Source organism: Manis pentadactyla, chromosome 3, assembly GCF_030020395.1.
Source record: "Manis pentadactyla isolate mManPen7 chromosome 3, mManPen7.hap1, whole genome shotgun sequence".
Lineage (NCBI taxonomy): Eukaryota > Metazoa > Chordata > Mammalia > Pholidota > Manidae > Manis > Manis pentadactyla.
Genome location: NC_080021.1, coordinates 68693194 through 68707348, shown reverse-complemented (window position 1 = coordinate 68707348; position 14155 = coordinate 68693194). Strand labels below are relative to the sequence as shown.

General features: G+C 35.5%; 1 protein-coding gene across 4 annotated transcripts in view; it reads left to right on the top strand.

Annotated features, from left to right (window-relative positions):
• Positions 1-14155, top strand: part of PREX2 (phosphatidylinositol-3,4,5-trisphosphate dependent Rac exchange factor 2) — a 304312-nt gene that overhangs the window by 191747 nt on the left and 98410 nt on the right. For 3 of the 4 annotated variants that reach the window (XM_036886229.2, XM_057498014.1, XM_036886230.2), the window contains exons 32-33: positions 5146-5363; positions 8005-8107. In XM_036886229.2, the coding sequence (XP_036742124.2) occupies positions 5146-5363; positions 8005-8107 (321 nt within the window). Of the gene's footprint in view, positions 1-5145; positions 5364-8004; positions 8108-8706; positions 9255-14155 lie in introns of those variants that run through there. The other variant, XM_057498015.1, reaches the window with a different exon arrangement.

Genomic DNA, 14155 nt, shown 5'->3' with positions numbered 1-14155 from the left:
AAATATACATAATGATATATTTATATAGAATACAATTTAAAAGGATAAAGGAAGTAGGTTTTGGTAAAGTTAATTATGCAAACGGGATTTATTGTAAAACTGTGCTTAACTTTTGTTTTTGGGCAAGGGAATAGGTGAGCCCAGATTCAAGGTGTGGAGAAATGGACTGTGCTTTTCGTAGGAGGTATCTCAGTCTCAAAACCATGCTGCAAGGGTGTGCACACAGGCAGGGGAAGACCTTGGGACCACTTTTACAATCTACCGCACTTGGAAAACTTGTTGTAAGTGAATGGATGAGTCAGGTTAACCAGTAGGGCTTTTTTGTTTGTTGGTTGGCTTTTGCCTTAATTAAACAAGTTTTCCCTTGGTTTTTGACTAATAATAACAAAAATATCTTCCTCTCTTCAGTTTCACTAATAACCGCACTTTTGGTGGACCTAATTTTTATGGATTTCCTTGGCTCTTCACAGCCACTCTGTGAGAATATTATTTTTCCACAGATTTAAAAGTGAAGAAATTAATGCGCAGGCAGAGTAATAATAACAGCTAGTAAATGGTATTCATTCAACACACATTTTTAAATATCTGGAAGATTAGGCACATAGATGCCTTATTGAATAAATGAATAAGTAATAGGTGACGAATTTGAAATTATACTCCATTACACCAGTTCCAGAAGTGGTCCTGGAATGAATTGCTTTATTCATTCAACTAGCTGTTTTTGCAGAACCTTATTTTGATTTCAATTGTATTTTTTTTTATTACTATCATAATTCTCCTTTTTCCTACTTTATTTACTCACTCTTTCTTCCATTTTCCAACTTCGCTGGCACCAAAAAAGTAGCTAAATCACTCCATATTGCTGGCCGCGTGTAACTCCAGGGGGAAAATGTTTTCCCAGCCCAGGGCAAAATGCCTTTCAAACTGAAATCAATCAAAGGGAGAAGTAAAGTGAAAGAAATCCATTTATTGCTTACCAGCAGTAGTCCACTTCTGCTTGCCCATGTCTCTTGAAACCTGGCTGCAAAAAGGGGCCCCACCTAAGCTCTCTGGTCCAGATAAACCCTTCCTCCCTCCTGTAATTACCTATTGATATGGAGATGGACTACGTCCCTCCACCCCTCGGAAACACCTATTGATAAGGAGATACACTAAGGCAAGGAGAGAGATTCTGGAAATATTGCAATTTTACCCACAGTGTGAAATTGTGCTCTTCACTTGAAGAGGGTAGACTTCCTGCTACATATTATTCTTAACTTGCTTTTATTCCCATCTTTCTCTCTCTCCAATCTCCTATTTTTGTTTCTGTTTCTTTTGCTTTCTTCTCCCTACTATAGCAGAATAATGCCTGAGATTACTTGTGTGTCTAGAAACCATCTCATTCTTTTTAACCAGTTAGCCAATTATGCAATTTGAGCTTTTAAACAGTTAAGATTAAATGAAGTGTTAATATTTTAATACATGGTTCTAGAAGGTAACTTTAAGTAGGTGCTTAAATGCTGAAACAAAACAGAAGCCTTTGATAAGAAAAATAATCCATTAATTTAATAATCCATTAATTTATATAATCCATTAAGGATGCCTCAGGCCTATAGGGGTGGAAAGTACAAAGGAATTCTTACTCTGCATAAACAGTAAACATGCATGTCAAAAAAACAGAACTCTCTCTGCTTTTCTTCTTTTGCTAGAAGCTAGAAGCAGCTGTTGTGACTCTTGCTGTAGTTCTTATTGAGAAAAATGAGGAGTGAGAATAGCTTTGGTAAAAGATGGATACCTGTGAATTTCAAACAGTCCTGTAATTACAAGGAAAAGACCTGTATGTGCTTGCTGGGAGTTAGCTTATTTTGGTTTCTTTATTTATCATGTTGTTCCTTCTCAATTCAGCAATAAAACTGAGCACCCACTAGTGCCAGGCACCATATTAGATGCTAGAAAAAAGAATGACTCACAATAATAATGTGTCAGTTCCACTTTGCTAAGTGCTTTAAACATGTTTATCTCATTTATCTTTATTGCAGATCTAAGAAATAGTACATATAAGAACTGTACATATAAGAATCTGATACCTAGGATTATATGGTTAAAATTGGTAGAATGGGTAGCTGAAAGCAGATTATATGCCTCTAAATCCATGAGCATTATTCATGTCATATCTACTTCCCTGGTCATGTGCTAACTGATGCTCCTTGGGAACACATACATGTAAACAAACTCTCATAATACTAGTTATTAGCCTTCCAGTAGAAGGATGCCCCAGTCTTGTGGGGGTGGAAAGAAGTACACAATACTTCCTGAAGGAGAGGGGACATTTCACAGTGGGAGATACTATTTCAAGAGTTCAGTGAATTTCTCCTGAAGAATGATTTAAAGTTTGCAGGTGGAGAGGGGAGAAGTGCCTCCTGCAGCCAGAGAACCAGGGGCAGGGTGTGGCCTGCAAGAGCTTTTGGAAGGGCATTTAGTGTTTGAGGAACGTTGAGCAGTATTGCGTGACTAGAAGAAGAGAGGTCTGTATAGCCACTGTTCTAGCAGCTTTCAGATACATTGTTTTATTCTATTCTCACACCAAACTCTGAAGATTGTTGCTGGTGTGTGGGATGAAAGGAGGAAGTAATGGGTTGAGAAGCTGTGAACATAGGTTGGGGATAGATAATAAAGACCCCTTTCTGTCACTCGTGAGTTTTCTTTGTTACTCACTGTGAGATGAGCTCTTAATGTGTATATATGTGCATTTTGAAGTCTATGCAAACAAATCATTGACTGTTGAAAATAGGAAGGTGGCAACTGAAAATCACCTCAGAAGTAATAAGCATTTATTAAGTGATTTTATTTGAAAATATGTTGGTTTGATATTTAAATGGCAGTGTGGTCCAAGGGCATCCTGCTTATCTACTTCTGTACTGCTGCTGTGAGCATAGACAGGACCCAGGCCTCAACTTGAACTTCTTCATACTCCCAGTAGTTGGTGCAATGTTTAATTCCTCTGGGGCATTCAGTGCTGAAAGTTTGAATTAGTAAACTAATACAACTATTGTTTGATCAGTTCTGATTTGATAATGAGGTTGAATGAGAAATTTTTTTGGCTTAAAGTGCATATTGAATATAGTAGCAGAGAGTAGAATAAACATCTAAGTATTCTTTTTAAGATTGAAAAAATAATAATTCCCTCTCAAAAGAAGGTTGGAGCTAATTTATTTCTTCTTGTGGCAAAGTGACTAACCCTTGTGACCTCTTCTAAAATCTTAACAGTGGAACAGATACTTCCTTCTCAAGACCTTAGCTTTCCATTCTTGATATAAGCTATTCCTTTCCAATTAGATTGTTATGAAGAAATTATTCTCCATTTATAGGTGGGAGAATGCCTGCCAAAGGTACAGAAGCATTTTTTGTAATTTCCTCAGATTTTCTGCTTTTACTACAGAACAATTAAAAGAGCAAAGCAAAAATGTACAGGGAAGATACTGGGCACTTTTAATTTACTTAATTTCTGTTAGGAGCCTCAGTAGAATACCTACACATCTGGCCTAACAACCATTGTCTAAGTCAGACTAAGTCCAGGCATTTCAAGAGCCAGAGAATGAGCTCATACCTTTACATTTCACTTAGTTCATTTGTAGTTGCTATACTGGCTCATTATTTTCTCATTACTTCCATAAATATTTGTTGAATAAATACACTCTGTTAGAAAGTATGTACAACAACAAAATAGGTGTTTTGGTTTTTCTTAATTGAGAACTGAACAGTTCTTTCCCAGTTTAGCCATTTTATAGTTACCTATAAAACACCCTTTTCCATCTTTGAGAACAGGGCACATAGTATATAATTACTTAAGGGAAATGTCTAGCACATGTTAGTTAAATTCATATTTGAACCATATGGAATTGCCATATTCAACCATTCTGACCTATCAAAATAGCATGTTCACATAGTTCTACTTAATAATGAACTTAATAAATGAATATTTTATTATGAAATTAAATGCTTTTCCTAATACAATTTTCATGAGTGGCTTTTACAAATAATGAAACTGAATAACAGCACAGTACTTACATTATATATACAGATTCTTTGATGGTTATTAGAAATAGATGTTCACAGTTTTTGGTGAACAGCTTAAAATCATGCCTTTTTATCAGTGAAGCAAGAATTCATCACTGAATAAAGGCAGCATTTATATCTATGTTATATAGTAATATTGACAATGCTTAGTCATTTCAGAAGATTATGAGCCCTTGAAATAGTCAATATGCTTTTGGGAATATGACTCTTTTTACCTTTGTTGTACCTCAAATACACATGATTTAATCCGCATTTGCAGAATATATGGCTTGGTGTTTATATGGTTCATGTAGTTTGTGTATATCTGGCCATCCAATAAGTGAGCCCTTTGTGATCAGGTTCTCAAGGGTACAGCTTCTTTCCATTAGAAAAAAAATAGTGGCCCAGAAGTGGCAGTTCACAGGGTAAACATACCTTCAACGTGGGTCAGTCAAAAATCCAGCCAACTGCAGAGTAAGAATCTTTACAAGAACTGATTTATGCTAAAATTGTAAACACATCACTTATTTCAAAGAAATACGGTATTTATGAACTAAACTTATTTATAACTCATGAAATTGAATGGGTAAATTCAGGAGATACAGATTTGCTTATTTTTATAAATAATTGGACATCACTACTCTATTCCCCAATGCGTTTCACATTATATTTGATGAGTTTAGTAGGTAATTTTTAAATTTTACTACTAATATATTCTACTTCATTTGCTGGCATAAACTGAAAAATTGGACTTCAAGTTTCCTTCAGGAAAGTGTTCTGAAACAAGTGTAAATTGTGTTCCATTGGGAAACAGAAGTAAATAACTAAATCTTTTTTTGCTCCCTTATAACATAATTTAGTGATTGCAAAATAAAGTCACAATTAAGAAAAATTACTTTAATGTTTCTAATATTTTTGGGTGTTTAATGTTTTCTAAGAAGCGTATTTGCTAAAATGTATGTGCTCATTAATAGAGCTCAAATTCACATTTTTCACATGGTATAAGTTTAGTGAAAGGATGAAATAACTGCAAATGTAAATGCTTAATGAATTGATTTTATTCACCTATTACATTTTGCAAAACTGTCTTTATGTTCTCCTTGATCACAGACAGTGAGACACAGCTCCGAAGAGACATGGTTTTTTGCCAAAGTCTTGTGGCCACAGTCTGTGCCTTCTCCGAGCAACTCATGGCAGCCTTAAACCAGATGTTTGACAATAGCAAGGAAAACGAGATGGAAACTTGGGAAGCCAGCAGAAGGTGGCTGGACCAGATAGCAAATGCTGGTGTTCTTTTTCACTTTCAGTCACTTCTGTCACCAAACTTGGTAAGGAATCACAATGCCTCCTACTGTCTGTGTCAACTGTAGCATGCATAATAACATATTCCCGAATAAGTGGTTATTCATCATTGTATCATAAATATTCAGCTACTTCAAAAGAATATATTTTCCCACGGGCAGTATAGTTTTAATAAATATGTAGAAGGCATCCCTTCTTTCCTGATTTTTATTTATTCTCAGTGGCCACTAAAAACGGAGAAAGCCTCCATCTGCTATTAATACCTGTATCCCTAAAAACTGACTGAGAAAGATCATCAGAGGAAAGAGGGTCTTTCTGCTATGCTTGCTTATTTCCAGTCCAGAAGAAACGGCTTGTCTTGAAACCCAAGCTCCACTGAGGTTGATATTCTGGAGCATGCTCTGACAGTTTGCATGCCATACTGTCTGACAATCTATTTAAAATTTGCATGTGCTAAATGATTTTATTTCCTTCTTTTATATGCGTATTTGTACTGTTAAATCTAAGAACACTGCTTTAATTACTGTAGAATACTCCATGTTTGAGCATCATTTTTCCACAGTGGATATGAAGAAATCATCTCAAAATATTGAATAAATAAAACTGTGGTGAGCTTTTTCACATGTACTTTCTGTGATAGTTGTCATGATGCTTAAAGGCAAATATGTCCACCTTTACATACAAACTTAAGGTGCTCATTAAATAGAATTTTGATTTTAAACATGAGATGCTATTTCATCTGTTAAAGTACACATAGAAAATGTAGCTACAGGTAACATGGTTGAGTTTTTAAATAAATGTGTGCATGTTTATACATCAAAATAATGTTATTCTTCAATTATTTTGAAATAGGGAGGTAATTGCTATACTGTACAGTCATACTAGCTTCTGAAACGGTAAGGTAAATAAATCCATCTCAGTGTAATTCAGAGAAAAGAATTATATTCTTTTGAAAATACTCTGTGCAATCCATGTGGGTAATCAGTTTTGTATTTATACATTTATACTTGTGGTCTGTGTGTTCCTGAACTGTGAGCAGGTCCCTGGTTACATGGCTGTCACTTAGCCATGTCTGCTGGAGTACTGGGGCTTGCACTATGGCAATCAGATGTCAGCCTGTTTGGGACATTTCTTCCTATGTGTGTTCTTCTCAATTGGAAAAATGCTGATTCTTGAGTAATGTCCTCCCAATTCCAAGTTTATGGCATTTTTCTGCTACTTCAAAGGACTTTTAAACAATTTGGTAAATATTTCTCCAGCACTTACTGTGTACCATACACTGTATACCAAACCAAGGTGCAAAGGTCATGGTTTCATTTCCAGGCTGCCTTTCTTGGGAGATGGGGGCTGCTTTACTGATTCTTTTTCACTCATCAGAGATTCTTTACCATTTCCTCTACCCTTTACTAATACTGCCCCCCACCAAATAGCTATAATCATATAGCAACTTTTTAAAATGTGTGTAAAGTATGTTAAAATTATTGTTTTAAAGGACTATCGACCATCTTGAGGAAACAAATGTACCTTTAAAGCAGAAGTTGTGTATCATAAGGCTAATTATACTTTCAGAAAGAAATTAGTAAAAGACTCTAGATAGTGCACACACCAAACTGCTAGTAGGAAGGCCAAAATATAGTACTACAAAGATGCTGTTGCTAAAACATGCCCGGAACTTGTTACCGTATCTGGTCCTTACCTGCTTCAGCTGTAATATAATAGGCTATAAGAATGAAACAAATGATTAAAATAAATCAGGTCTCATACTGACAAGATTCTAGATTAAGGCCCCATAAAGGCAAGTGAGATTAAATGATTCTTGTCCCAAGTTCTTCAGAAGAAAAATCATTACATACATGCAAATTGCGTTTATCACAGTTTTAACAAATTGCAAATTGAATAAGGCATAGGTTACCTTATTGTAAAAGATGACCATTAGGTACTGTAGCTTTTCAATAAAACAATATTTTTGCCTTTCAGCTGTTACATATATGAGATTGTGGAAGTTTAGAAGCAAATAGAATGCTCTTTGTGTACATATTTATTTGTAAATAATAAATGGAATCAGTATATTTGAACCAAGCTACAAAATAGACTGAAAAGTTGTGTGTGTAGAATCATTCCAAAATTAGAGACAAGGAGAAATAAAACTATGAAAGAATCTTATAACTTTGAGGGATTTCATAATTTCATTTAAGGCAGAAAAGTCTTAGATAAAGGTCAATTTGGTTTGTATGTAAATAAAACACAAGTGAAGGTAGTTTTGTTCTAGAGTTACGTTATACAGTTAACCCTGAACAAGATGGGTTTGAAATGTTCAGGTCCATTGATAAGTGGATTTTTTCCAGTAGATATATTTGGAACTGTTTTGGAGATTTGCAACAATTTGAAAAACATTTTATTTTCTCTAGTTTACTTTATTGTAAGAATACAGCACATACTATGTCTAATATATAAAATATGCATTAATTAACTATTTGTTATTAGTAAGGCTTCCAGTCACCAGTAGACTATAAATAGTTAAGATTTTAGGGAGTCAAAAGTTATATGTGGCTTTTTGACTACACAGGGGTACCCTACACCCCCCTATCATTCAAGGGACAACTGTATTATGTTATGTTCTACCCTAGATAATCTTAACATATCATGTACTATTTTTCTTCTTTCTAGACAGATGAACAAGCCATGCTTGAAGATACACTGGTTGCACTATTTGATTTGGAAAAGGTTTCATTTTACTTTAAACCATCAGAAGAAGAACCACTGGTTGCAAGTAAGTAATAAAATGTTCCATAGAATTTCTTTGGCATCAGACAACAACCTGTGGAATAACTTTGATATTAATGTATTTGAAATGAATTTAAATTGTTTTATGTAAAAGATTATATTTAGGATAAAATAACTAACAATAACCAACTTTGGAAGTGATATAAAGTGTATATAGTTTAAATCTACAGATAATTCTAAATTTTTATTTGTATCTATTTGGCCTCCAAAGCTTTTCTTGAGTATGTCCATCAGATTTTGTGCCAGTCAAGATTTTCCTTCTTTTTTTGTGTTATTGTGGTAAAATGTACCACGTAGCCAGTTTCCAGTGTACAATTAACTGGCGCAAGTACATTTGCAGTGTGGCAGAGCTATTCCCACCATCCATCTCTAGACCCTTTCATTCTCCTGGGAAACTCCATACTCAATAAACAATAACTCCTAATCTTCCCACCACTTCCAATCCCTGACAACCTCTGTTCTACTTTCCTTCTCTATGAATTTACCAATGTTCGGTACTTCTTGTAGGTGGGATCATAGAATTTTTCTCCTTTCTATTGCTTTTTTCATGTTTTTTTTTAAATTAATTTTCTTTTTTTAAAAAAGGGGTGCTTCTTCCCAGACTCTCCTCCATGGCCAGGGGCCCTGCAGCTTCCCAGCAAGCCTCTGTCCTGGGGCTGCAGGGCTGCTCTGCCAGGGCTGAGGAGGACCCTTCCTCGGTGAGGAGTGGGTGGCCACGCGCGCCAGGACACCGGTGGTCACGGAAGGCAGCTCCGACTTGCCGGCAGCCCAGAGGCTCTGGGATGTTCCTCCGGCTACAGAGTCATCAGGCTGGGTACCGGCCCCACCAACCTCAGTTCACTGCTACCCCTCTCTACCGCCCCTTCCCCCACCATCTTCTACCACCGTGCCGGGACACCCGCCCCCAACTCCCCCCACCCACTGAACTTCCCATCCATTACCTTCCTGCACCCCTCCCCCCAACCACCTCACTACAACACCTCTCCACCGCCCCTTCCACCCGACTTCCCACCCCCAGCTCTGTTTTATTTTATTTTTTTAATAAAAGCACTGTCCTGATATTTCTGGCGGTGTGGATAAACTCTGTGGCCTCCAAGAATTTTGCTCAAGTAAAATGATTACATAACAAAATTGACTGAATTGAGTTTCCACTCCTCATCCTCAGTTGATCCCATAGAGAATATGCTACCAGGCAATGAAAACAAATATTCAAGGCCAATAAGAAACAGAGGGGACCTACGTAATGCCAAAATGTATTAAATTTAGATCTAAACCAATTGAGAAAGACATTAAAATTGTCTGATCTGACAATAATTGATAACAATTATTTGTTAGCTTAAAAATGAAAATTGAGTCATTCCATCTGATGTCAAATTTTAATGTGTATAAATATAATCACATTAACTATCTTGATTCTTTTAATCTGTACATTTTCCAAGATGTCATAATTTTCCCCATCTTGTTCATTGTTGTATCTCCAGCACCCAAGAGAGTGCCTGAAACAAAAAAGGCAATTTTTTTTCTAGGAAATGGATGAACAAATATCAATTAAGTGTGTACAGTGCAGCAGGTAAAATAGTTTCTTATGGTTATAAAAGTAAAAAGAAAAACAAACTTGATATGAAGAATAAAGCAGAAAATTTCAACAGATCATAGTTATATCTAATGTTGCAAAGAAGTTACTTTATGAATGGAATTGAAGTCTTACAAAGTGGTATCCCTTTGAGCAATTTGCATTCATTAAGCTTACTGAAGGCATGTTGAAAGTATACACTTAAAGAAATATCAACATCTAACATCTGCAGCTTTTGGTTTTTGCAAGCTATCATCATCTATCTGCCATTTCATCATTGTCTTAAATAGGTTTAAAATGTATCTATCAGTCCAAGAAATCTTTAACAGTTTGTTATTTTTCTTTCTCTTGTTTTTTGTATGTGTGAGGATCCTATGTGTTATGGTAGAAGTGTATGCTTCTTCAAGGCTGGGAAAAGTTCTTATTTATTTTCACATTTTCAGTTTATAGTAAAATAAACAGGGACTCATATTAATTGAACCTGTGATTTCATTGACGAATGATAATCATTCCTTCATTCATGGAATAGTTCTTAAATGCCTACTTATGGCCAAGCACTATGCTAGGTGTTGGGTAAAGTAAAGAATTAGACAGATATCCTTCATATCCCTCATAGAGCTGATATTCAAGAGGAAAGAGAGAAATAATATGCAAGACAAGTGAGTTAATTTGATAATAAATTTGAAGATAATAATATGAATGTATGAAGGGAAATAGAAGAGAACAAATGAAGTTTGCAGCTGTTGAACAAGCTCAGGGGGCTGCCTGCCTAAGAGGGAGAGCAAAGCCCTGAAGTGGCTAAGGAATTGAGTTACACAGACATTTGGGCAAGGAGTGTTCCAGACTCATTGGATCAGGGAGAACAAAGCCTCTGAGGTGGGAGCATGTGTCGCATGCTCTCAGGATAGCAAGGAGACCTCTGTGGCTGGAGCAAAGTGAGTGGGTAGGAGATGGGAACAAAGACGAGGCCAGACCATTGGAAGAACTTTGCCTTTCTGATTAAGCCATGGAGCTGAGGATCCATGATCTGGCTGACCATATTGAAGGCTGCCTCTGACTGCTTTGAGTAGACCGTTTTGGAGAGGGGCAATGGCAGAAGCAGAGACCAGTTAGGAAGCTACTACAGTGACTTAGGTGAAAAATGATCGTGACTTGACCTTGAGGGGATTCATGGAGATGGTAAAATGAGATGATTATTTATTAAATTATGAATATGTAACAGAATTTTATTAAAGTTTCATCGCCATTGATAAATGAGACAGAACAAGAACATTACCATGTGAGTTAGGTCTCATTCAAGGTAGAATTTGTCTGGTAAAGGGTATCATTTGGTAAGGATAATATTATTTGAACAAATTATATGGTCTTCTGTAGGCATGTATAAAACAATATATTTTCATATACTTGAACCATGTAGGCATAGGTTTGCTGCAGTCAGAGAAACTCTATTTTCACAATATAATCTAATGTTTTTTCTTTTAAATTTTGCCTGAGGAACTGTAAGCTCACAGGTATACTGTTTTCCCTGGTTCAAATATGGCATTCCTGGCAAATGATCTGTTAAGCAAGCAGGAGAGGAACCAATATTATAAGCTTGATAAAAGTCTTATTCATTGCATATCCACATGAGAGATTTAACTTTGGCATATTAAAAATTATACTAAATATTAAAGATAATTAAGAGCATGTAAGTAATATTAGCATGTCAATGTAGGTCTATCTGTGTCAAACACAAAATCTGCGATATACATCTGGCAATACAGTTTTATGTACTTCTGCAGAGCATAACCTAACCTTCTGAAAACAGTTCCCTAGTGAAAGGTCAGTTCCAGCGCTGCACTACGAGATATTCCATGCAATTTACAAACAGTGTTAGAGGAATACAATTATCATCTTAAATTAATTCAGGAAAGAAGAGAATTATGCAGTACCCAAGGGTCATCATATCTTATTTAAGTGGTACGAGAAACCTAGGGCTTTATTATTAATTTAATTACATGTGATTTTCTCTTCCTATAAACATAGAAACAGGTGAGTCAGATGACTAATTTGCATCACAAAAATGAAGTCTAGTTGGCTACATGTGTATTAAAGAAAAACTGAGAACAGAGGAGAGGAAGCATGAAGACATATAAAAAGAACATTGGTCTTCAAGTCAAGAAATCTGGGTTCAAATACTGGCTCCCTTGTCATCTGCAAACACAGGAATATTAGCTTTCCTTGACTCACAGGATTATGAGGCTCAAATAAGATGTATTTGAAAGTCTCTAGGGTTCTATATGGCTCATGGCACTATTCAGTAAATATTTGAAATCATCCTGCTCGGTTTATTACTTTATAGTCTTTAAAAAGCTTTATTTAGCATTACTCATATTCTTACTTTTGCATTAAAGAATAATGAGATTCTGAAGAAATATGGCATGCCAAACAAGTAGAGCTCACATGTCTGGATTGAAGACATTTCATTTTCTTTGAAGAAATTATTATTAAATATATATAACATGCTAAGTACTGCACTAAATTTTAGGGACATAACTGTGACTAAATAAAACAAAATCCCTACTAGTAGGAGCTTAGCAGCTAGTGAAAGATTCAAAGGAGAAATGGGCAGTTTGATCCACTTGAGTGTAGGGACAGTACAGGATACTTCCCAAGATATATTGTGTAATTAGTGAAGAGGAATAAATTAGTTAAGTGATTAGGCTGTATATAATTAAATTTATTTAGTGGAAAATTTTCCCTAAATGACAACAGATCTTCCCCTTTTGAGTGGTAACACAAGTCATCCTATAGTACTTATTAAGGGAATGATCATATTTGAGCCTTATTCAATATATAGGCCAGGCATTGTGCATGAACTGTGAATGCATGGTGAATGAGAAAGACGTGTCCCTGTCTTCCTGGAGCTCACAACCTGGTTGGGAGACACCAAAAAATGAGTCAGCTACAAAGATGATTAGGGCCACAATCAGTCCTATGCAGGATATAAGCAGTGCATAAGGATTAAGGTGAGGTGACCCTTAAGGGGTCCCTAGGGAAGGGATCCAACAGAAGAATCTTTTAAGCTGAAATTTGATGGACAAGAAAGACCCAATCCTGCAGAGGGTGGATAAAGAGCGATTTAGGCAAAAAGAACTAACAACATCCTAGTTCAAGACTTATTTTCAATCTCACTAGACCATTAAATGATCAGTGGCCATGTTTATAAGGACAGGTTGCCACCGCTGAAAAACTCCTCTCTAGAATGAATCCCTACGATGCAACCAGAGACCTTTTCCTCATGTCATCGTGTTTTTGAAGCCTTTACTCATTATGTTGCCCTAATCATCATGGATAAAGTAACACAAATAAAAGGCAGAAATTTTAACTCCACATTATTATGCACTTTTACAGGTACACCAAATACTTTGAGAAAAAGTCTCCATTCTTCCACATAATACTCTTAGCTGTAACTTGCTTTTAAATTTAATATATGATAATGTTCAGTTTCTTAATTCCTGGCATAGCATCCTTATTTGTTCTTTGCTAGTACTATTACACTGAATTCCAACTGCTTCATTGTTATTTTCCTTTCAATAACATTATCCATTTGGTAGCACAGAGATTGTCTACATTGGTTCCAAAGAGTAAAGAGATGGAATTTAACAAAAATTAAAATATGTATGAAGGACACTGTATGAAAAGGGCAACTAAAAGAAAATACTCAATATACACAAATCTGTATTTTCTTTAGTGCCCATGCATCTTTTTTCCTTATTTAAGAGCCAGAAAATAAATGAGTTTCTTAATGGTTAAACTGCAGTTCATTTCCAACTTTCAATTGAGAAATTTATTCTCTTTCATAAATTGAAATCTTTCATGTTTTCCTTAAAAATAGAAACAAAAATAAAATAAGCATTATTATATGGCATAAAAGAGACTTGTTAATACAATGCCTCCTCTGCTGATTTGCATAATTAGATACATTTAATAAGAAATCTATTATCTGATCATTAATGGTATTTTGCCTTGAACTCTATATAGTTTTATATCAAGAAGCCAGTTAGAAAGAATAAATATTGGGTACAGAATACATCTTCAATGCCTACTCTATTTTAGCCTTAATTTTTATTGGTTAATGTGACTATTCTAGTGTTTGAGGAAGATTTTACATTCTTAAAGGAGCAGAAATTATGTGTCATGGATAAGTATCATAAAATGAAGAGGACTTATGATAACACTGTGAAATACTACAGACTTTTAGCTTTTTAAGTTTTTTTTTTTTTAGTAATTAAATTTAGGATCTTTGAAAATAGCTATAAGAATTTAGACAGGTAATTTTCAGTGACTGTAGGGCATCAACAGAGGTAATGTATTTTTGATCTGATGCTCAGGGAATGGGGCTTGCAAAACCTCTGCTAGTCCTGATAATAGTTGCTATGTACTCAGTGCCTTGCACACCACTTAGAAGTGTGCCCCAAG